At 43.5% G+C, this 24,614-nt stretch overlaps 1 protein-coding gene across 1 annotated transcript in view; it reads left to right on the top strand.

The window, feature by feature from the left end:
• Positions 1-796: 796 nt before the first annotated feature.
• UBR5 (ubiquitin protein ligase E3 component n-recognin 5) overlaps positions 797-24,614 on the top strand; it is a 651,214-nt gene continuing 627,396 nt past the window's right edge. The window contains 2 exon segments of the mRNA XM_030189847.1: positions 797-904; positions 1,044-1,120. Of these exon segments, the coding sequence (XP_030045707.1) occupies positions 797-904; positions 1,044-1,120 (185 nt within the window).

The following is a 24,614-nucleotide window of genomic DNA, read 5'->3' as shown; positions in this document are numbered from 1 at the left end:
TGCATTCCTCTCCCCTCCGTTTTACGGGGCTGGATTGAGACCTAAATTCTGCCGGCGCTCCCTCCCGCTTCGTGCGGCTGTGGGGCAGCTTTGTACCCCTCCCGCTTCGGCGGTGTTAGGGTCAGTCAGCTCCTCCCGCGGTTGCGGTTGCAGGATAAGCCAGATCCCCCCGCATCGGCGGGTGTGGTGTCCCTCCCCCGCTCCGCGGGGATGAGCTGAACGGATTCCCCTCCCCCACTTGTGTGGGGATGAGCTGGGTTAATTCCCCTCCCCCGTTTCGGCGGTGGTGAGCTGGGCAGAGTGTCCCTTTGTGGGTGTAATTCTCTAAGTGCTGAGTCCTGCGGATGGAGCTTTGATATCGACATACTGAGGAGTTTCCGGCAGCACATAACCACATATAGGGAGGCAAAAGGATTGCTCTCTATCTCCACCTGCTGGTAGATGGACACAACCCACCAGTCTATGGATTGATCAGCTATGATTAATGGAAAGAAAATTATCAGGTATGATACATAATTTTACCTTCTGACTGCATATTCAAAGAGGAACATTTACAAGAAATGTTTCGTATTACACAGCTGGCTATAAATACTCCTGTTATCAAGGAATATAAAGTTGCAAAAAACGTAAAATAAATAATACATCAAGTTGGTAAATTCTTGGGATTTTTTTGCCCTTTCATCACAGGTTAATCTTTTTTTTTTAAGTTCTGTCTCCTCTAGAAATCATCATTATTATGTACTTAGTCTTTTGTGCACCAGTTTCATATCTGTGAGCTTAATGTCTGCAATATGTTATGTGCCAATTTTCTCTTCTTTCCAGTCATCCCCCTTTGAATGTATTGGAGCAGGCTACTATTAAACAGTGTGTGGTGGGACCAAATCATGCTGCTTTTCTTCTGGAGGTAAAGCACTCAATCTACTCAGCTAATAAAACAAGTCTGAAAATTTCTAGTTAAGTATAGAAATCAAACTAATCAATTTGTGGTAGTGTAGGCCCAAACTGGGCTTTGTTTGACTTTTGAACATTTTGTTTAATCTTAGGATGGACGAATCTGCAGAATTGGTTTTTCAGTGCAGCCTGACAGATTGGAATTGGGTAAACCAGAAAACAGTGATGGGTAAGTCATTATTCTTTTTTATTTATTACAAATTAAAACCTATAAAGATGAACTATTGAAATGTTTTGGTTATATCTGAAGAAGAGAATTTTATAATACCTCATGCTAGTCTGTTTTTTTTTTTTTTTTTTTTAGGAAGGTAGAACTCTCATTGCCATGGAACAATAATCATGCTTCAGTTACTTCAGCTGTATTAATGTCATTTATTTCATCTTGAATGCTTTATCTGTTCTAAATATAATCTGAAAGATGTATTTTAGTGAAAGATTTTAACAAAACCCAAGTAAATTCTTGTAGGAGGACAAAGTTCCAGCATGTGAATATTTTCCTGTGTACTTGCACTCTGCTATATACCATAATCTCTCTAATAATTGTGCCCACCCCCTGTTTCAGAACCCAAAAACCCTTGAAAATTAGGATTTTAAACCAAATCAAGATTCCTCCAATAATCATCCTCTCTCCCCCCCCCCCCCCCCAGAATTGCTCTCCACCCTTCGTCCGGCCTCCCCCAGACAACCGGATCTTTCTTCTTACCTCATCTTGAGGTTATCGTGCTAGACTGATGTAGGACCTTGAGGATCTTCTGTGTGTTCTCAAGGCCCTGTACCATAACCTCAAATCAAAATGAGATCTGGTCGTTGGGGGTGGGGGTGGGGACGAGAGTAGAGGAGAGCAATGCCAGTTACTGCAGGAGGCATGATTGGGGGCAGGGTGGAGGAGAGAAATAGTCATCACGCGGAGGAGGGCTGGAGGACAGAAATGAGGCCTCCATTAATAGCCCACCTAGACTTCAGAGAACCCCGTGTTCCTAATAGCCCGGGCAATTATTAGAGAGACTACTGTATTTTTGTTTACTGCCATCACAAAATGTGAATCTGAGGCACTTGGTTTAAAATAATGCTGTGTAACCAAATAATCACTACAGTTTTCTGATCAGCATACAAGCATTTCAGAGAAGGCTTCTAATAGAGTTGTGTTATGTGTTAAATTCTTGCAAACCACACATTTTCTGGTTTGAGTAATGTGACAAAACCAACCCTCAGTCTGCTAACACATTTCAGGAAGGTTTTTTTTTCCATATCTGGGAGACAACTCCAGTTTGTACATCTGAGTATACTTGAGTATGTCAATTTTAAGCATTTCAAAATGTAGGATTTTAAACTGCCTCACATATGTGCACATGTGTGTGTTATGATCAGCTTGTGCTAATTTAGGTGGTCGATTAGCATAGTAGATATAGTGCAAGGAACATCACCAAAATTAAATTTTGGCTACCACCATCTATTCAAGGTTACTTCTGTTGTTGGAAATGACACATTTCAATAGTATGCAAAGCGTAGTTTGCGTACATGAAAATAAAACAAGATAGATTTATTGTGAAAGTATATGTGATAAACATACTAATTTGCATATGACACAGTGTGTATAGAAGGAAATGAAACATATCTTCAAAGGACACATTAGTGGTAAAATAAATTTCTAGTGGACATAGAAGCCCTTTAGAAATTTAGATTTTTTGTATGTTGTGATATCTTGTATAAGACTAACATAATTGTAAAAAAAAAAAATTGTCTGACCTTTGAGACCACACAAGTCCTTTCTTCAGACGTGACTTAACAGTTGAAGGATAGAAATATTTACATCTAGAGGTTGCTATGCAAGAGAATTCCCACACTTGAGATCTTGAGGTATTGAGCAGAGGACCAATGCAGAAACGTGTGCTAGGCTTTGTGCACTGACTTGTGGTAACCCTATGCAAAAACAGGTTTTGCGTGTGAGATAACCTTGCGCAAAACCTAGTGCATATGCCGGTGCACAGCACATTTTAAATTCTTTGTAATGAGGCTTTTGGCTATTCAGCACACGTGCAGAGAAGAGCACAGAAAATCAAGAGATTGAGCACAACTTCAGGGCTTTAACGCTAGGCCTGAGGAGATGTAAAAAGTTAGCTTGGAATTTCTGCAGAGCCATTAATGGGATTTCATGCTTGTTTCTTTTATTGTGAGTTTAATGAGCCACAATTTTTTTAGAGAATGTGGAAGATGTGCTGGTTGGTATAAAGTGATTGTGGGGAGAATGGAGTCTAGTCACAAAAATTGTGTCAGCTTCCTAATTGCATGCACATACATCTATGTATGTGTTGGAATGCTATTCTGTACATTTATATTGGTACCACGGTACCACCACAATTTTATGCACAGAATAGCATGCCAGCACATGCGCTGATATGTGTACATGCAGCTCTGGGTGCCGATTTGGGCGCATAACATAGCTTCCTCTAGCACAGACCTGTGTGTGCATGTGTCTGGTGCTCTTTTCTATGTTGATTTACATAGTGTTTGGTCATTGCATCAAGGAGTAAAACTTGGAGGTGAAGATGCTGAAAAAAAAAAAAAAAAAGAAAGCTGTGCACTAAGCTTGTAGCCCATGCCTGTAATACAAAGTTTCTGCGTTGGCCCCAGAAGTGCATGGCTCTGCCACAGGGCAGAAACATTGGAATTTTGTCTAATTCCTCAACCTTTCAAAAGAATATGTGGCAGTACCTATTCACAGAATCCTTAATCAGCCCCAAAGATTGATTTTGGATTAGTCTTTAGTAAGTGATTAGTGTGTGAAGGTAGCACATTGTCAGGACTGTGAATAGAATATGTTAAAGGCAATTTCGCTGAGTCATGAATCCAGTGTTTTAGTTCACACCATTATTTTTTTTAATGATTCAGGTGGATATTTTTCAGGTACCAGGTTCTCTTGCTAGTGTTAATTTTCTTTTAAGGACTATATGGTAATAAGGGTCAACAAGTTATCCTTTTCACTAGGTGAACAAAGAAAGGATCTCTCTCTCAAAAAGCTTGTCTGTATATATTTACACACACACTTAATTCAGTAGAAGGGTATCACCTACAGCTTATTTGACCTCTGTTTCACATATCCAAGTGTCTTAACATGACTACAGTTCTTCACTTTAAGGAATAATAATGCAGATCAGTCCTAGTTAACAGAGAACCCGTTTCAGAGGTTTTTGGGCAAGATAGTGTTCCTTGTCATCAAGCAGATGAATCCATTACGAATGGGTTGTGTCCACCTACCAGCAGAGGGAGCTAGAGAGCACTGAAAAACCTTAGTGCCTCTTGGCCAGCTAGCTCCATCTGCCTCTCAGTATTCTCTATCTCCCCAGCAGGGTTGGACACAGCTTATTCAGCTCCTTCAAAAATCTGCCTGGGGTGGCTCCTGGGCTTTTGCCAGTTGTAGCAGGGGTGTTGTGGCTATTGCAGCTTCACTTTAAAGGCACATAGGTTAGCCCTTTCCCTGCCTTACCCTTCCCCCTATGTGGATGCAGGCATATAGGTTTGCCCTGTCCCTGCCTTTCCTACACTCTTCTATGTGGATGCAGGCACATTGGTATGTCTTTTCCCACACTCTCCTATGTGGATGCAGGCACATTGGTATATCCTTTCCCTGCCTTTCCCACTCTCCTGGACCTCTGGAGTGCCTCTGTAGCTGTTGCCTCTAACTTTCCTCACAGCGTTAAAACAAACAAACAAAAGAAAACGCGACGCGCTTGTTAGCGCTGCGATTCTGAGGCTTCCTTCTTTCTGTTCCGCATGACCGGAGCTCTGTGACTCGGTCTGGTGTGTTAAGAGAGTCTTGTAGCTCCTCTGGGGAGCGCCCGCAATCGGGATGTTTTTGGTAGGAATCCTCCATTTTGAAATTTTCCGCCGTTTTCGGCGATGGCTGCGGAGGTTGTTAAGCGCTGTTCATGTTGTGGCAAGCGCAGATCCGCAGCGGGGCTCTGTAAATCGTGCTCTTCAGACGTCAGGGCCGGCCCGAGCATGGCGAGCGAGGTTTCTTCCCGCTCGGTGGAGCTGGCAGCGGGTGCCATCTTGGATGCACTGCATGGCTCGACCCCCCCGCAGGAGCGGAGGGGTCTGAGGCCAGAGGGGAGCCTCGGATGGAGGCTACCAGAGGAGCTGCTTACCCCGGATTGGAACCGGAAGGCCAGGGTGAGCTTTTGACTGGCTCCAGGTGAGCATAGCCGAGATAAAAGTGTGCCGGACGACTTGCCGGTCGGAGGGAGGTTAATTTTTTCACCAAAGGTGGCCTCTCATAACCTCCGACCAGTGGGTTCTCCAAATAGTCCGGCTAGGATACGCCCTCAATTTGATCTCAAAACCTCCAAATTGTTCTCCGGGAGCTCAGTCTTTCAGCTTCCAGCACAAGCAGGTACTTGCAGAGGAACTCTCCGCCCTTCTCAGCGCCAATGCGGTCGAGCCTGTGCTACTGGGGCAAGAATGGCTGGGATTCTATTCCAGGTACTTCGTTGTGGAAAAGAAAACAGGGGGGATGCGTCCCATCCTAGACCTAAGGGCCCTGAACAAATACCTGGTTCGAGAAAAGTTCAGGATGCTTTCTCTGGGCACCCTTCTTCCCATGATTCAGAAAAACGATTGGCTATGCTCTCTGGACTTAAAGGATACTTATACTCACATCCCGATACTGCCAGCTCACAGACAGTATCTTCGATTCTGTCTGGGAACACGGCATTTTCAGTACTGTGTGCTATCCTTTGGTCTCGCCTCTGCACCCAGGGTGTTCACGAAATGCCTAGCTGTAGTGGCAGCGTCTCTACGCAGACTGGGAGTGCATGTGTTCCCTTATCTCGATGATTGGCTGGTAAAGAACACCTCTGAGGCAGGAGCTCTACAGTCCATGCAGGTGACTATTCAACTCCTGGAGCTACTGGGGTTTGTGATAAATTATCCAAAGTCCCACCTTCTTCCAGTTCAAAGACTAGAATTCATAGGAGCTCTGCTGGACTCCCAGACGGCTCATGCCTACCTCCCCGAGGCCAGGACGGACAATCTTTTGTCCCTGGTCTCCTGGGTACTAGCGTCTACTACTACTACTATTTAGCATTTTATATAGTGCTACAAGGCGTACGCAGCGCTGCACAAACATAGAAGAAAGACAGTCCCTGCTCAAAGAGCTTACAATCTAATAGACAAAAAAAAAAAAGTAATCAAATCAATTAATGTTTACAGGAAGGAGGAGAGGAGGGTAGGTGGAGGCGAGTGGTTACAAGTGGTTACGAGTCAAAAGCAATGTTAAAGAGGTGGGCTTTCAGTCTAGATTTAAAGGTGGCCAAGGATGGGGCAAGACGTAGGGGCTTAGGAAGTTTATTCCACGCCTAGGGTGCAGCGAGACAGAAGGCGCGAAGTCTGGAGTTGGCAGTAGTGGAGAAGGGAACAGATAAGAAGGATTTATCCATGGAGCGGAGTGCACGGGAAGGGGTGTAGGGAAGGACGAGTGTGGCGAGATACTGGGGAGCAGCAGAGTGAGTACATTTATAGGTTAGTAGAAGAAGTTTGAACAGGATGCAAAAACGGATAGGGAGCCAGTGAAGCGACTTGAGGAGAGGGGTAGTATGAGTAAAGCGACCCCGGCGGAAGACGAGACGGGCAGCAGAGTTTTGAACCGATTGGAGAGGGGAGAGGTGACTAAGTGGGAGGCCAGCAAGAAGCAGATTGCAGTAGTAATCTGTATAATAATATATTTCTTTGTTAATTCACACTTTTAAGCGGATCACAGCTCAGCAGATGTTTAGATTGCTCGGCCACATGGCCTCCACAGTCCACGTGACTCCCATGGCCCGTCTTCACATGAGATCTGCTCAATGGACTCTAGCTTCCCAGTGGTATCAAGCTGCGGGGGAACTAGAAGACGTGATCCAACTGTCCACAGTTTTTCTCAGATCCCTACATTGGTGGACGATTCGCTCCAATTTGGCCTTGGGACGTCCCTTTCAAATTCCTTAGCCACAAAATGTGCTGACTATGGATGCGTCTCTCCTGGGGTGGGGAGTTCATGTCGATGGGCTTCATACCCAGGGATGCTGGTCCCTTCAGGAGAAAGGTTTTCAGATCAACCTCCTGGAGTTACGAGCGGTCTGGAACGCACTGAAGGCTTTCAGAGCGGCTATCCATCCAAATTATCCAAATTCAGACAGACAATCAGGTTGCCATGTATTACATCAACAAGCAGGGGGGCACCGGATCTTGCCCCCTGTGTCAGGAAGCCGTCGGGATGTGGCTTTGGGCTCGCCGTCATGACATGTTTCTCCAAGCCACGTACCTGGCAGGCATAAACAGCAGTCTGGCTGACAGGTTGAGCAGGATAATGCAACCCCAGGAGTGGTCTCTCAATTCGAAAGTAGTTCGCAAGATCTTTCAAGCGTGGGGCACCCCCTTGGTAGATCATTTTGCCACTCAGACCAATCACAAGGTCCCTCAGTTCTGTTCCAGACTTCAGGCTCACGGCGGACTAGCGTCGGATGCCTTTCTCCTGCATTGGGGGAAGGGCCTCCTGTACGCGTATCCTCCCATACCCTTGGTAGGGAAGACTTTGCTGAAACTCAAGCAGGACCGTGGAACCATGATTCTGATCGCTCCATTCTGGCCGCGACAGATCTGGTTCCCTCCTCTTCTGGAGTTGTCCTCCGAAGAACCATGGAGATTGGAGTGTTTTCCAACCCTCATAACTCAGAACGAGGGGACGCTTCTGCATCCCAACTTCCAGTCCCTGGCTCTCATGGCCTGGATGTTGAGAGCGTAGACTTTGCCTCCTTGGGTCTTCCTGAGGGTGTCTCCAGAGTCTTGCTTGCTTCCAGGAAAGATTCCACGAAGAGGTGTTATGCTTCCAAGTGGAAGAGGTTTGCTGTCTGGTGTGACAGCCAGGCCCTAGATCCTCGTTCTTGTCCTGCACAGACCTTGCTTGAATACCTTCTGCACTTGTCTGAGGCTGGCCTTAAGACCAACTCTGTAAGAGTTCATCTTAGTGCAATTAGTGCTTTTCATTACCATGAGGAGGGTAAGCCTATCTCGGGACAACCTTTAGTTGTTCGATTCATGAGAGGTTTGCTTTTGTGAAAGCCCCCTGTCAAGCCTCCCACTGTGTCATGGGATCTCAGTGTCGTTCTCACCCAGCTGATGAAACCTCCTTTTCAGCCACTGAATTCTTGCCATCTGAAGTACTTGACCTGGAAGGTCATTTTCTTGGTGGCAGTCACTTCAGCTCGTAGAGTCAGTGAGCTTCAAGCCTTAGTAGCTCATGCTCCTTATACCAAATTTCATCATAACAGAGTAGTCCGCACTCACCCTAAATTCTTGCCAAAGGTGGTGTCGGAGTTCCATCTTAACCAGTCAGTTGTCTTGCCAACATTCTTTCCCCGGCCTCATACTCGCCCTGCTGAACGTCAGTTGCACACATTGGACTGCAAGCAAGCATTGGCCTTCTATCTGGATCGGACACAGCCCCATAGACAGTCCGCCCAATTGTTTGTTTCTTTCGACCCTAATAGAAGGGGAGTGGCTGTCGGGAAACGCACCATCTCAAATTGGCTAGCAGATTGCATTTCCTTCACTTACGCCCAAGCTGGGCTGACTCTTGAGGGCCATGTCACGGCTCATAGTGTTCAAGCCATGGCAGCGTCAGTGGCCACTATTGAAGTCAGCCACTATTGAAGAGATTTGCAAGGCTGCGATGTGGTCATCTGTCCACACATTCACATCTCATTACTGCCTACAGCAGGATACCCAACGCGATAGTCGGTTCGGGCAGTCGGTGCTGCAGGATCTGTTTGGGGTTTAGAATCCAACTCCACCCCCTAGGCCCATGTTTATTCTGTTCCAGGCTGCACTCTTAGTTAGTTGGTTATGGTTATAGGTCAATCTCAGTTATGTCCTTGCCGTTGCGAGGTCCAATTGACCAATGTTTGTTGTTTTGAGTGAGCCTGGGGGCTAGGGATACCCCATAAGTGAGAACAAGCAGCCTGCTTGTCCTCGGAGAAAGTGAGGTTACTAACCTGTAGCAGGTATTCTCCGAGGACAGCAGGCTGATTGTTCTCACAATCCCGCCCTCCTCCCCTTTGGAGTTGTGTCTTCCCTTGTCTTTGCTTTATACTGGACTGAGGAGCACGCTGTAGCGGGCGGGAAGATGGTTGCGCATGCACGATGCATGCGGATCTCGCGAGAGCTAGCAAACTTCTGTTGCTAGGAAGATCTTCCAATCCTGGGGCTGCTGTGGATGTCATCCATCAGTGAGAACAATCAGCCTGCTGTCCTCGGAGAATACCTACTACAGGTTAGTAACCTCGCTTTATGGTGCCTTCAGTCAACCTCTGCTGCATTCCGTGCCTGTTCCTTCCCCTGAATTGCATCCAGTTTCTTTGTGGTTTCACTGTTCTTTGGTTGTCCCTGCCTGAATCTTTCTCCTATAACTGTTATTAAAAATAAAGCTGGATAGGCCAGGAAAAGGAGCAGGAGATGGAATAACAGGGGAGCCATTTCTGCTTTGTAAGGATAGTAAGAAAATATTGTAAGCATAGAACTATGAAGAAACAACAAAGTTTTCAATAACATTAACTAGTGAATTTAAAAAAAAAGTTTAGATAGTAATGGTGAAAGAATAGAGTGGGATGGGGGACAACACTAGAGTGCCTGGTGTTGTGAAATAGGGCAACTACTTTAAATTGATAAAAAAAAGAACCACTTTAGAAGAGCTCTTGATAGTCCTAAGGCTGAGAATTAAGATAGGAGCAAGAAGTGGTCAATCAAATCAAACATAGTAGGTCAAGAGAAGTTGCAGGAACAATGTGTTTATCATCTAAATAAGTGGATGTCACTTAAAACTACGATAAGAATCATCTCAGTACTGTAATGAAACCTGTTTCCTTAAGTGAAGGGCAAAGATTTTTTCTGCAAAGGATGAGACTTGGATGTAAACTGCCTTTTAAAGAACCTTAGAAAGGAAGCTTGAGTTAGAAACCAGGTGATAATGAGCAGACAGGAAGGGATCTAAGGAAGGTTTCTTAAGAACAGGATGGACATTGTTGTCTTCAGTAGCATTAGTATGAGTACTTGTCTAAATGAAAGGCTGTGATTAATGAGTGCAATGGGAAGTAGACCAAGATTGTTTGCTTTGATCCAAGGAGTAGGCAGTAGTTTACATTGATGATAAAAATATGGAGAATGTGAATAATGATTGCTGTTGAGGAAGACTAGGAGGAGAAACCCATGGTTTTCCTGGAACTTTGGTAATTTATTTTTGTTTGGATTTTGCTCACACCTTTTTCAGTATCAGCTCTAGTTCAGTTATATTTAGGTACACTGGGTATTTCCCTGTCCCTGGAGGGCTCACGATCTAAGTTTGTACCAGGCAATGGAGGATTAAGTGACTTGCCCAAGATCACAAGGAGCAGTAGTGGGATTTGAACTGGCCACCTCTGGATGTCAAGACAGGTGCTCTAACCACTAGACCACTCTTCCACACATTTAAAAGCTCTAGAGTTATCTAACCTGAAGAGGCTTTTCCATGTGGGCTCCATCAAAAGATGTCACTCATCTATAAGAGGAGTTGTATGTTACTGCATACAGAGGGCATCTATTTTACAGGTATGTAACTCTTTTGAAGAAACGCGCAACCTTTACTAAAATACCTGTAAACCCATATAGCAACACATCAAATTTTCTGTGGTGGTGACCCCATTATTACAGCCACAGAAAGCTTGCAACCCCTGGAGGCGGAGGCTGATGTATAGCCTGCATATTTTTTGACCCCGATTGGGAATCCCTGCGTATAAGAAACACCCCCAACATAAAATGATATACAAAGTCTTCCAAAAATTATTATATTGTGCTCATATCATGCAGTGGCACCAGCCCAAAAATTGGGGTAAAGGTAGCCAACTGCTTCAGTTTAATCATTGCACAAAAACATATAGACTATGAATGTACTTTAAAAACAGAGAGCAATTCACCAATTATTTTTGGAGAGCTTACCTTAAGAAACAGTTCCCAGAACAATGATTTCTTTTTGTTTTTTTTGTCTGTTTTTTTTTTTTCTCTCTGTGTGTAGTCAAGAAAATGAGCACAATATAATAATTAAAAAATATTTATTGAAGATTTTGTATTTAATTTTACATTGGAGAATTTTCATTGTTTATCATTTTCTTCCTTTTGCTTATTATTTATTTCCCCTTTGTCAGTGTATAGTTTTCACTAGCAAAATGCACATTGAGGCTTTCAAAATTTACTGTCTATTGTATACTTGTGCGGCAAAGTAAAAGCATTTTGATTGGATGGAATACAATTAGTTATAGATTTACAGGTAACTTGATACATGCTGCCAATTTGTTTCTTCTGGCTAGTGTTTGGTACCTGTCAGTATTGCTCATAATTCCTCCATGTATGCTGTTGTGTTCATACAGAATATTATTACTCTACTCTGCCATGTTTGAAACTTTATGGCGCACCTTTCTTATGAATCTGAAAGCTTATAGTGCTTTGTGGATTTCTTAACACCCTTGTACAGCTTTTGCATTCTGTTGCTACCAAATACAATTATGTTTAAATCTTTTTTATTATGGTAAACACAACAACATGTTAACACTGCAAATAACATCAGCTTGTGTCTAATTCAGGCATTGTATTTACATACATTCTTGCGCAATCTTCATCTCATGTGCCAGCCTGAAGGATCAATACAACATCAAAATTTACTTCCCCCTTCCCCCCCTCTCTTTAACTTCCAACCAACATTAACATGGTATTCTTCACACATCATGTCTACAAAAGTCTTTGGCCTTAGAGGTTCAACAAGTAGCTCCAAGCTGCTGTTGTAAACGTCATCCAGAAGGGGGGCCCAGCATTGCTGAAATTTCTTCCCCGCCATCGAATCTAGGTTAAGGTTCTCCCGTCGCTCCAAGCGCATTAAAAGCAGCATTCTAGTTCTCCATTGTTGCTTAGTTGGCAGTTGAGCTGAAATCCATGCAGTTAAAATGACTTGCTTGGAAACGATAATTGCTTTAGACACAAATTCTGTAAAACCCTTGGGGTTGGGTGTACATAACCTAGGGTGTCCAAAACGTAATGCAACATCATATGTCCAGGTCGACTTCCAAATCTTTGATACATAGGATAAGATATATCTCCAAAAATTTTCCACACTTTTACAGCTCCAAAACGTGTGACCCAATGTTGATCCAGCACCTCCACACTTTGGGCAGGAACCCCATGGGGATACTCCCATGTGGAAGGCTCTTCGAGGAGCTATATAGAGGCGCAATGCAAATTTGTATTGTACTTCCCAGTGGCTCGCTGCTTTGGATACTCGTCTAATGGACAAAATATGCGTTTTCAATTGTGTGGCCTTTATATTGATAAGCAGGTCCCTACTCCATTGCTCTGCCGGTTTAACATAGTCCAGTTCCGCCACCATGTCTCGGATATGTCGATGGTGATATGTGAGCGGGACCTCCTGCTGCGCCGCCATGAAGAATGCTGTTGCAAGTTCCTCCTGTACATCCTCTGCCAACCATTTCCACGGCAAGGTATCAATGTAATGTTTAAGTTGCATATAATAAAATTTATCCGCTGCCGGGATCCCAAACTCCATCTGCAGTTCTGGGAAGGACTTCATCCTACCCTCTGAATTGAGCACATGTAAAAGGTATACAAACCCCTTTGTTTTTCCATTTTTGAAATACCGAATAGAGTCTCCCGGGAGCAAAGTGTCTGCTCTCACAGATGGACCTGAACGGCGTCACTCTAGCTGAAAACTTGTGCCTGCAGCATACCCAATTCCAGGCTGCTTTGGCTGACGGCATTAGCATCGAATATTTAAAAATTTCTGGAATGGGTCCCCCTCCCACATGTAAATAATTTGTGAAATGTGTCTCTGGCACCATTCGTAATTCCAAGCTGGTGTTAGAAAAATCCTCTGACCCTCGAAACCAGTCATTGATATGACGCATTCCACAGGCTATTGTTAGGTGTCTCACATTTAACAGTCCTAGCCCACCATATTCAACCGGAATGGTTAAGGTAGACACTGGGAGGCGTGCCTTTTTTCCTTGCCAGAGAAACCTCTGTGTAATTTTATTTAGCTTCGTCTCATCCTCTCTTTTCAGGTACAATGGCACAGTTTGAAAAACGTACAACCATTTAGGTATAATACACATGTTATATAAAGAAACCCGCCCCAAAAGCGTAATGGACAGTGATCTCCACATACTCAGCCTCTCCTCAGTCTCTTTAAATAACCATTTAATGTTTTCTTTATATAATGTTTCTAAATTTGCGGGGAGTTTTATTCCTAGATATGTTATTGGTCCCTGGATCCAAGTTAGGTGCTGGGGGCCTTTCCACCGTTCCACCCTTTCTGCATTAACCGGGAGAATGTAAGATTTGGCATAGTTTAGCCTAAATCCCGATAGCTCCCCAAACCTCCTTACCCCTTTCAACACCGCTTCTAAGTAACTAGTAGGGTCTGTTAGAATCAATAAAAGGTCGTCGGCATAAGCAAACACTTTTAGCTGGCAATCTATCACTTCAACTCCCTGCATCTCTTATTCCTGCATCAGGTGCCTTAGCAAGGGTTCCACTGCTAACACGAACAGAAGCGGCGAGAGCGGGCAGCCCTGCCTAGTACCCCTATGGATTGGAAATTCTCTCTCTCTCCTTCCGTTTATAATCACGCTAGCTTTTGGGTCTTTATATGTGTTAAATTTCTTTATTAATTTCAATTTAAACAAAGATGATAATCTTTGAATGATACATCAATGTTTAAACAATTTCCATAAAAGAAGAATTAGTACTACTTAATATCAAAGATATCAAACATTGGTTTTCAACAGTCCACAATATGAAGAGATTCCAAATATCACCAAAGGAAGTTGGTTAAATTAGGAATATAAATCACATCAAAAAGAAAAATAGAGCAGGTGGTTGTCCCATTTACAATCTAACCATGCCCAACATCTATTTAGTCAGTCCTTTTTTTTCTTGCATACTAAGAAATCTAGACAGTTGTTCAGGTTCATAAAATATATATCTAGTATCTTTAAAGAAAATTAAACATTTGCATGGGAATCTTAATTGAAAAAAATAGCATTATTTATTTATTTATTTAAATTTTTAATTACATCAAGAACATCTTGAATACAGATAAAGACGATTTAGTATCAAAACAAAGATTATCAAAATATAAACATTAAGGAAATTTAAAAAATAAGAAAAAAGAACCATTACTCGTCTATAGTCCACAATATCAGGGGGTTATCACAATTTTAAGGAAACCTATACATTTCAGAAGCCAACTTCTAAAATCGAATCATGTTGGCTTGGTATAAGCAGTCCAGGCAGTACAAACTATCTATGGGGGGTTGAAGTTACTATTGTCCCTGGTAATGGCTGCATTGGATCTCTCAGCTTTGCTTCTAAAAAGGAATTCAATTGACTTGCCTCAAAAAATACATACTTAATTGAACTTAATTTTATCACACACTTGCAGGGAAAGTTCAGCCAAAATAATGCCCCAAGTTGCATTACTTTTGGTCTCAGTTTAAGAAATTCTTGTCTTTTTTTCTGCGTGGTTCTAGAGACATCCGGATACATTCTAATTTTACAGTTAAGGAAACCTGGTCTTTTGTTAAGGAAGAATTGTTTAAGTATCCAGTCTCTGTCCGGTTGAAGTATGAAAATCACTTTGAGTATAGCAGTTGTCAGGCCCACAGTGTCTCCCTCAATAATTTGAGTCAAATTTAAGTCCAAAGATTGAGCATTTGCCTCCTCTTTTTGTAACAGTTCTTTCTTCCGAAATGGTTCTACATAGAAAATCTTTGAAATTGGTGGATGTGATTTTTCTGGAATTTTTAGAACTTCTGTTAAGTACTGTTTGAAGGTTATCAATGGAGAAATGACAATCTGCTTAGGAAAATTGATCAGTCTGAGGGCATTTGAACGTTGATAGTTCTCTAATATTTCAACTCTATTTTGAAGATACAAATTTCTGAGGAATTAGTTTCCACTTCTTTGCCCAGAGACATTAATTTCTTATCCATTTCAACAATCTTTTCAGTATCAAAGTTGAGTTTCTTATTTAACTGAGAAACCTTTTGCGTAAGTGAAGTTTCTAAGCCTACAAGTGATTTGTTGAGGCTTTTCAGGCAAAAATGACTTACTTGGAATATCCAACGTAAAAGGCGAAGAAAAAGCTGGTTGACCTCCCACTGCTCCGTGTTCTTCCTCAGAGACAGCTTCTCCTCCCCCCGCATCTGCTGTTTGCACAGCAGGGTTCACCGGCGTCTCAGGCGTCGAACCAGCACCCGCGCCAGGAGACCCCTTCGCGTCCTGTACATCAGGGAGTCTCCGGACTGAGTTCAGCGCCACGGCCCGCATAGGAGGAGGAATCCTCATCTCGGGGCTGAAAGATGTTTCTTGTTCAAGCTGGGGGAACGGGAGACCTCTCCCCAATCCTTCAAGCAGCGAACCAGACCCCGTCGGCGTGCCCGGCAAAAGGAAGCGGTCCATTGTCACAGCTCCAGGTAAAAGGGGAGTAGCGGTTCCTCCTCGCGATTTACCTCTCCGTTTAGGCATAATTTAGAGGATACAAGATAGAAAAATGAGGAGTTACGAGTGAGTAAAGCGGAGCTGCCTTCCAAGCTTCTTACTCAGCCGCCATCTTAGCCTCCTCGAAAAAATAGCATTTATATCCAAGGATCTCTGTTTCAATTCCAGAAATTTCTTTTTCCTTTGTTGTGTCCATTTTGAAATGTCTGAAAAAATCAAAATCTTGCCACCCATAAATTGGGGATAAATATTTTTAAAGTATAGCCTCAATAAGGCTTCTTTATCTTGTATGAATACAAAAGATATTATTAGGGTGGCTCGAGTTTTGATTTCTTCTTTAGACTGCTCCAAAAATCCTGATATATTCAACGATTCTAATGCAATGGGGGTCTTTATATAAAACCTTTACTGCTCTTGCAAACCATCCCGACATGCCCATTGATTGATAGGACCTGGAACAAGTAGTCCCAGCTTACTTGGTCAAATGCCTTTTCGGCATCTAGGCATCTAGCTGGCACATCTCATGTCTTACACGCTGCCATTGCTAATAACAATTTCCTGACGTTATGGACTGCTCTCCGTTTTTTTATAAACCCAACTTGTTCAGGACCTATAAGGTCTGGCAGACACGATGCTAGTTGCTCTGCCAGTATTTCTGGCATTAATTTTGCTTCTACATTCAATAATGATATTGGCCTGTAAGACCCCGGTCTCTCCGGTGATTTCCCCGTTCGGAATTAAAGTTATGAGGGCTGAGTTAGCATAAGTTGGAAAACGGCCTTCTTTGATCACCTCGTCAAAGTAGCTCAACAAGTGCACTAGTGCCTTAGTGGGCAGCAACTTATAGTATTCCCCTGACAGTCCATCTGGGCCTGGAGCCGATCTAAGTTTGTGTCTTAATTGCCCTTTGTAATTCCCCCATTGTCGATGGAGCATTGAGGCACTCTTAATTGCTGACTTTGCACTCTTGGGAGCCTGGCTTCTTGGAGATAATTTGTTAACTCCTTCCCCTTAGTCGTCTCTTGACCCTTATATAAGTTGGCAAAATACTCAGTAAAAATTTGACCAATTTGTTTATGATCACTGGTCAGTTTATCAGTTTTGTCCCTAAGAGTGGTCACTGTCCTAGAGCCTCCCAAATTTTTGATTACTCTAGCTAGGAGTCGTCCCGCCCTATTCCCAAATCTATGTAGTTTATTCTATAAATACAAACTATGTATTTATTCTATAAATACAAACAATGCAGACCTTTGCTCTGTTTCGTGCAGCAGTGAATTCAATGCAATTTGTATCGATTTTAAATCATCTAAACTAGCTTTTGGTGGTCTCTGTGCATGTACCCTTTGGGCTCATTTGAGTCTTGCTTCTAGTAACAAAATACCTGCTGCTCTACATTTATTACGTTTACTGCAAAATGCGATGATATTGCCTCTTATTACTGCTTTCGAAGCTGACCAAAACAGGACGGGCTGTGTCTGGGCGTGGGAAATATTATTCTGTGTATAGTTGTCCCACTTAGTTGTGAGATATTTTTGAAATCTAAGATCTGAAAATAAATAAGCAGGGAATCTCCATCCTCTCTCCCCCCCTCTGTCAGTTTGCAGCTCCATATCAATCCATACAAAGGCATGGTCCGATATTTCTTCTGGACCTTTGTCCGTTGCTACCACCTGCGGGAACGCAGTGCAGTCCACTAAAATGTAATCTAATCTAGATTGCGTGCTGTGGGTTCTGGATCTGTGTGTATATTCATGTTCCAGGGGGTGGAATGCTCTCCATGCATCCATTAGATTAAGTTCTCTAGAGAATAGTGCTATTTCTTTGGCCCGTTGCCCGGAATAGTGTGGGGAGTTGCTATTAAAACAATCTAATTTTGAATTAAAAACTAAATTAAAGTCTCCCACAACTATCAACCTCTCATTTCCACGAGTTACACATTTACCCACCAGCGTTCTATGAAAGTCTGGGTCATAAGTATTCGGGCCGTAAAGGGTTACCAGCATGATCTCCAGACCTGGCATCCAGACACGTAGGATAATGTATCTCCCATCTTTCCCGGTAGATATTAATGATGTTTTATAGGCTAGCCCTTTACGGAAGAAGATTGCTGTACCTCCTTTTTCCCCCCCTAGCGGGCACCGAGAGGACCTCTCCCACCCACATCCTCTTTAACTTGTTATGCTTCAGGTCAGATAGATGTGTCTCCTGGAGGCACGCAATATCAGTTTTATGCCTCTTCAAGGCCGTCAGGATCTTCGCCCTTTTGATTGGGGAGCTTCCCCCCCCCCCCCCCCGACTTTCCATGTCTTTATTCTAGCAGGCATGCTACCCAAAAGGTCTTAACACCATCATTCAAACTCCCTATACACCATTTATTGTCCCCCTCAAACCCCTACCCACCTTTTATTTGCTGTGACGAGTGAAGAGCTAACTTGTTTCCCAATCTATCCTCCCCCTTTCTCCCCTCCCCAACCCCACCTGTAAACACCCTTCCTCCATCTTCTGGAATCCGGGAGATGGAATGTGGAGACCACCTAAGCACATGAGACCCATGCCCTTTTACATAACATCAACCCTTTACAGTTATATCTCGCCAGCCTTATGTCTAATGTCCCAAACCTTGTTACCTTCCTCATAAGGCATCTACCAAGCCGGCTTCCAGCACTGCCGCTTTTGCTTCGGATACAGATTTAAGGGACTTCCATTGTCTCTGTATCAAGATCCTTAAGTTTGCTGGAAATTTTAAGGAGGATCTTATGCCTTTATGTACCAAGGCTGTACAGAGCGGATGAAATTGGCACCTTTGCTGTTGCACTTCCGCTGAAAAGTCCTGAAAAATTAAGACTTTGTTCCCTTCATGGTTCAGCGAGTCTCGACGCAATCTGAAGCCTTGCAAAATTTCCATCTTATGACGGTAGTTAAAAATTCTGGCTACCACCACTCTCGGCCGTGCCTTGTCTTCCGATTTACGTCCAACTCGGTGGACCCTTTCTATGACCAATGGGCCTATAGTGTCCGAAAGCGCCAGCTCTTTAGTGAGCCAGTTCTCAAGCCAACATATCAAGTTTCATTCCGGAACATTCTCTGCTAGTCCCACAATCCGAATGTTAGCTCTTCCAGTTTCTCATGGCAATCTTTTAATTGCTGCGTCAGATTTGCTATGTTGGGGCCGTAGCCGCGTCCGTTGTCTTCCAGAGCCGATACTCTCGCCTCAAGGTCCCCCACTCTCGTCCCTACGCCATCCAGCTGCATAGCCAGGACCTCGAGCTTTTGCTCCATCTCTGCCCATTTCGGGTCCCAAGCTTTTACTACTGCCGTAGTAAGGTGCATGAGTTGTGCTTCGGAGAACCCTCCGGGCTGCCTAGCGTCTTCCTCCGCCATTTTGTTGTCCGGGCTACTCGTCTTTATTTTCTCTTTCTTCGCCGATCGTTGTGCGATCGCCCCGGTCGATTTCCTTAAATATTTGTCCATATATCAATCAATCTTACTGGTCGGAACTTGGTTCGGGTCTGCGTAATTTAATCAGGTATCTGGCATAAATCTCGGAGCTCCAGCCGCATGCTGCTGTTAAGCTCATGTCCCCACATGGTCCCGGAACTGTTACCAAATACAATTAAACATGCACTGATATAGGAGCTTTTCTCTGATCTACTTGGTGAATTAGAAGAGTGAAGGGTCAAGATGAGAACAAAAGATGTACCAAAAGTAAATAAATAGGGCTGTTTTTGAAAGCTTCTGATTTACCTTGTTGACCTGTGGAGGTGATATCCTCTCTCCCCTCATTGATTTAACTGATCTATAACATGCTCTATACTTTCAACATCTGCACCAAACAGGAGTTTAATTACTTCAGAGGGGAGAAGCCTCTCTCACAATATAAGTACATAAGTAGTGCCATACTGGGAAAGACCAAAGGTCCATCTAGCCCAGCATCCTGTCACCGACAGTGGCCAATCCAGGTCAAGGGCACCCGGCACGCTCCCCAAACGTAAAAACATTCCAGACAAGTTATACCTAAAAATGCGGAATTTTTCCAAGTCCATTTAATAGCGGTATATGGACTTGTCCTTTAGGAATCTATCTAACCCGTTTTTAAACTCCGTCAAGCTAACCGCCCGTACCACATTCTCCGGCAACGAATTCCAGAGTCTAATTACACGTTGGGTGAAGAAAAATTTTCTCCGATTCGTTTTAAATTTACCACACTGTAGCTTCAACTCATGCCCTCTAGTCCTAGTATTTTTGGATAGCGTGAACAGTCGCTTCACATCCACCCGATCCATTCCACTCATTATTTTATACACTTCTATCATATCTCCCCTCAGCCGTCTCTTCTCCAAGCTGAAAAGCCCTAGCCTTCTCAGCCTCTCTTCGTAGGAAAGTCGTCCCATCCCCACTATCATTTTCGTCGCCCTTCGCTGTACCTTTTCCAATTCTACTATATCTTTTTTGAGATACGGAGACCAGTACTGAACACAATACTCCAGGTGCGGTCGCACCATGGAGCGATACAACGGCATTATAACATCCGCACACCTGGACTCCATACCCTTCCTAATAACACCCAACATTCTATTCGCTTTCCTAGCCGCAGCAGCACACTGAGCAGAAGGTTTCAGCGTATCATCGACGACGACACCCAGATCCCTTTCTTGATCCGTAACTCCTAACGCGGAACCTTGCAAGACGTAGCTATAATTCGGGTTCCTCTTACCCACATGCATCACTTTGCACTTGTCAACATTGAACTTCATCTGCCACTTGCACGCCCATTCTCCCAGTCTCGCAAGGTCCTCCTGTAATCGTTCACATTCCTCCTGCGACTTGACGACCCTGAATAATTTTGTGTCATCGGCGAATTTAATTACCTCACTAGTTATTCCCATCTCTAGGTCATTTATAAATACATTAAAAAGCAACGGACCCAGCACAGACCCCTGCGGGACCCCACTAACTACCCTCCTCCACTGAGAATACTGGCCACGCAATCCTACTCTCTGCTTCCTATCTTTCAACCAGTTCTTAATCCATAATAATACCCTACCTCCGATTCCATGACTCTGCAATTTCTTCAGGAGTCTTTCGTGCGGCACTTTGTCAAACGCCTTCTGAAAATCCAGATATACAATATCAACCGGCTCCCCATTGTCCACATGTTTGCTTACCCCCTCATTAGTTCTGAAGTCCTGTCAGTCATTTGATACACCCTCTGAAGGGTTTATGCCCTGCTGGACAACTATTTGTTGATATATTGAAAACATCTTATATTCCACTAAATCCAATCAAACATTGTCCAGAGTGAATTGCAAAGTACTGTCCAATACATCTAATGCACAAAATAATCAGCTATGAGCAAGTGTAATTATAATAGAGGGCCTGCAACCAAGAAAGCAGACTTCCTTGTGCTTGCCAAATGGATTTCTTTGAGAGAGAATACGTAAGAGAGGTTTGCACTCTGTGACTGTAAGTTAAGGCTCCACACAATCCATTAGATAACTAGGTCCTTTACCATGGAGGGCTTTTAAAATCAACTTTTAAACATTGCTCTTTGTGCTATGTGCAGTCAGTGTAAAACTGAAAGGACTCAATGAGTAGGTTCTCAAATGCCACAAACGAGCTGTGGTCTGAACTAGTTGTAATGACTGCAAAAGAGGACCGCAAGCCCAAATACATGATGGTATTGCAAGAATCTAACCCTCTTAATACCAGCAATTTTAGGTCTGTTGGTTCAGCTTGTTAAAGTTCAAAGCCAATTATTAAGATAATTATTAAGAAAATTGTGCTCTACAACACTGTTATGACATTGCAAAAGAAAAACATATCAGTGTTGTAGAGCACAATTTTCTCTTTCAGATGATACTGTTCACAAGCTGATTCAGGCAGACTCTTTTTTAATAATTGGCTTTGAACTTGGTTACATTTTACCATTTGCGCTGACAGTGCCAACTTTGAAGAGATCCTGCAGGGTGGTTCTAGATGCTGGTTAGTTGCAAATCTGACAGTATTATGTCCAGCAGAAACATAATGCTTGTTCAAAATTTCAAGTCCGTATCTTTGTTTGCATGGAAGTTGTTGCGGTCTGAATATTGGTCCAAATATGTTCCGATGAGTCGTGACCAATTTTGATGCACACTTTGAGTCAACTTGTTTGACTGGATTTTGCATCCATAATGTTAAAGTGTATTTCATCGGAATTAGCATCAAAAACTGTACAGGATTTGAATTTTTTAGCCATTCTTATAAATGTGTTTGAATTTTATTAGACCCCCAAAATGGCATTTTGGTAAATGTCGCGCGCTCATGGACTGACAACCTTTCAGAAAAGGGGGTCTAGATCTGCAACTATTGCAGTTAGAGACCTCAAATTTTGGGAAACTTACACCTGACTCACACAACAGATAAAATTTGAACAAAATTGGAGACATGATGGTGGGAAGGTTTAGACCACTTGTAATGGAATGACCCACTTATCACTTTGCGCGATCCCCATGACTTAACAAGCCGTGCTAGTAAAGGTCCTGTTCTATTTTCGAACCTCTGCAACCTATATTTACGATATATAAGGGAGCGTGTCGCATGCTCATGGAGCAAAGAGTTCAGTGCTACTTGCGTGACCTGTAGCGGCTCCCCGATATCGGGGCCTGATTTCTGAATATATCGTTTCTTTGCTTTTTAAAATTTTAGTTCTAATTGTAAAATGGCTCGTGAAATCTTTTTATTTTGGGCTTGAACATAAGCTATTATATCGCCTCTCAACACGGCTTTAGCCGTTAACAAGAAGAGGCATGGCTGATTCAAATGTTGTTCATTATAACCTAGAAAGTCACTCCACTTTTGGCTTAGGTATTTAGCAAAGTGAGCGTTTTGATATAAGTAGGCTGGGAACCTCCATCCCGTGCTGGCTCAATAGTACTCTGGGGCTTCCATATCCACCCATACCATCGCATGGTCGGACTCCTCCTCAGGGCCTTTATGTGACTTTTGCACCCAAGGAAAAAGAGCTTTATCTACTAATAGGAGTGGCCTAGTGGTTAGGGTGGTGGACTTTGGTCCTGGGGAACTGAGGAACTGAGTTCGATTCTCAGCACAGGCAGCTCCTTGTGACTCTGGGCAAGTCCCTTAACCCCCCATTGCCCCATGTAAGCCGCATTGAGTCTGCCATGAATGGGAAAGCGTGGGGTACAAATGTAACAATAATAATAATATATAATCGATTCTTGACAAAGTACCATGTGCTCTTGACAAATGTGTGAAATCTCGTTCTCCCGGATGCAGTGAGCGCCAGGCACCTACAAGATTTAGGGATTGCATGAAAGAGGCAAGGGCTCGAGCGCGAGGTCCACCCTGATGAGCTGTTCTAGGGACTGAGCAATCAATAGTTGGATCTAAGACCAAGTTAAAATCCCCCAGTACCATTAGTTTGAGTGTCGGATAGGGTGCACAGTTATATCAGTGCATGATAATGTGCAGGATCATACCTATTCGGGCCATAAAGGGTTTAGTATTAGAAATTCCTTGTTGTGTAGCCAAATATGTATGAGAATATAGTTTCCTAACGGGTCCTTTGCTAATTTTTTTGCCTTACACACCAACCCTTTTCTAATTAATATTGCTACGCCTCCCTTACACCCTGGGGGAGAGGCTGAACAAACCTCTCCTACCCACCCTCTCTGTAACTTCTGATGCTCGGCCTCCGGTCGTGTCTCCTGTAAACATGCGATGTCTGCTTTTTGTCTTTGTAACGCAGACAGAATTTTTGCCCGCTTCACTGGCGATGTTGTGGCCCCCACATTCCAACTAAGAATTCTAGCCGACTTTTTTAGCGTTTCGGGGAGCAATGCAAGCACCTATTCCTAAGAATATCTTTAACCCCCCCCCCCACCACCACCACCACCACCAAAGGTATACCCCAGGCGCCCAGCCTCACCAAGGGATCTCGCCGCCCCGCCAAATAATCATCACATTGATATACATAACTTCTGTTTGTGAGGTGATGTGCAAACTATATATGCATACTACTAACTGATAATACCAAATCTTCATCAACATGCATGTAACCTTAATTCTCCCGCCCTCCCTTCCAAACCCCTCCCCAACCTCCTTCCCCCCCAGTAATGTACCCATCCCCTTCTGTATGTAAAATCTGTTAAATAAAACGGGAGAGACTACTCGCTCCCGTTTTATTTAACAGATTTTACATACATCCCCTTGAAAAAGCTTGAAAATGTGAAATGTGGCTCCATGTTGGGGATAAAGACAGAGAGGCTGTTGTTTTAATCACTTTGCACTAATCATGGGAGCTCTGGAGGCGCTGCAGACCAAGCACTCGCAGGCAGATAAACAGCTAAGATAAGTGTCATCAGTATAACACCTTTGTTTTCCTGACAGGGAATGTTTAATGCTGTGAGAATCGGAAGGCAGGGAGGGCGTGTGCTATGATGTGAGACTGCTGCAGTTCCAATCCAGAGACATTTGGTCTAAAGGACACCACAGCACTACTGAGCACTGCAATTTAAAAATAACAAAAAAAAGTTCTTTAGCTGGGTTATATATTTAGTCTGGTGGAATTGTTGGAAACTGTTGATTTACCCACACCAGGTTGATTTCATTGAAACCCTTACATTTCTACTGAGTCTAGAAAGGCTTAGCCAAGCTTATATAATGTTAGAACAGTGGCAATATCATTGGCCTATCTCAGGCTGATCACCTGTTAAAATTCACAAAGCTAGGACTAGAGAATGACATGGGGATAAAGTTTGTCCCCGCCCCATCCCCGTGGGTTCTGTCTCTGTCCCCACCCTGTCCCCACAGGCCCTGTCTCCATCCCCGCAGGTTCTGTCCCTGTCCTGTCTCTGCTCCATCCTCCTGGGCTCTGTCCTCATCTGCAGAAGTCTTAAACAATTATGATTTTATATTTAAATCTTTTTATTAAAGTATAAAAAGGAACAATAAGCTGTGCAACTATTGTGTATAAATTACAAATAGAAAACAATAATAGCAGCAGCAGCAGCAGCGATAATAACCCTCCTCACCACCACCCTCTACCCTTCCAACCCCAACAATAGCTGATTTCTACTATCCCCAAGGAATCC

This window comes from Microcaecilia unicolor, chromosome 1, assembly GCF_901765095.1.
Source record: "Microcaecilia unicolor chromosome 1, aMicUni1.1, whole genome shotgun sequence".
Lineage (NCBI taxonomy): Eukaryota > Metazoa > Chordata > Amphibia > Gymnophiona > Siphonopidae > Microcaecilia > Microcaecilia unicolor.
The sequence above is the reverse complement of the archived record's forward strand: the minus strand, read 5'-3'. Positions and strand labels throughout refer to the sequence as shown.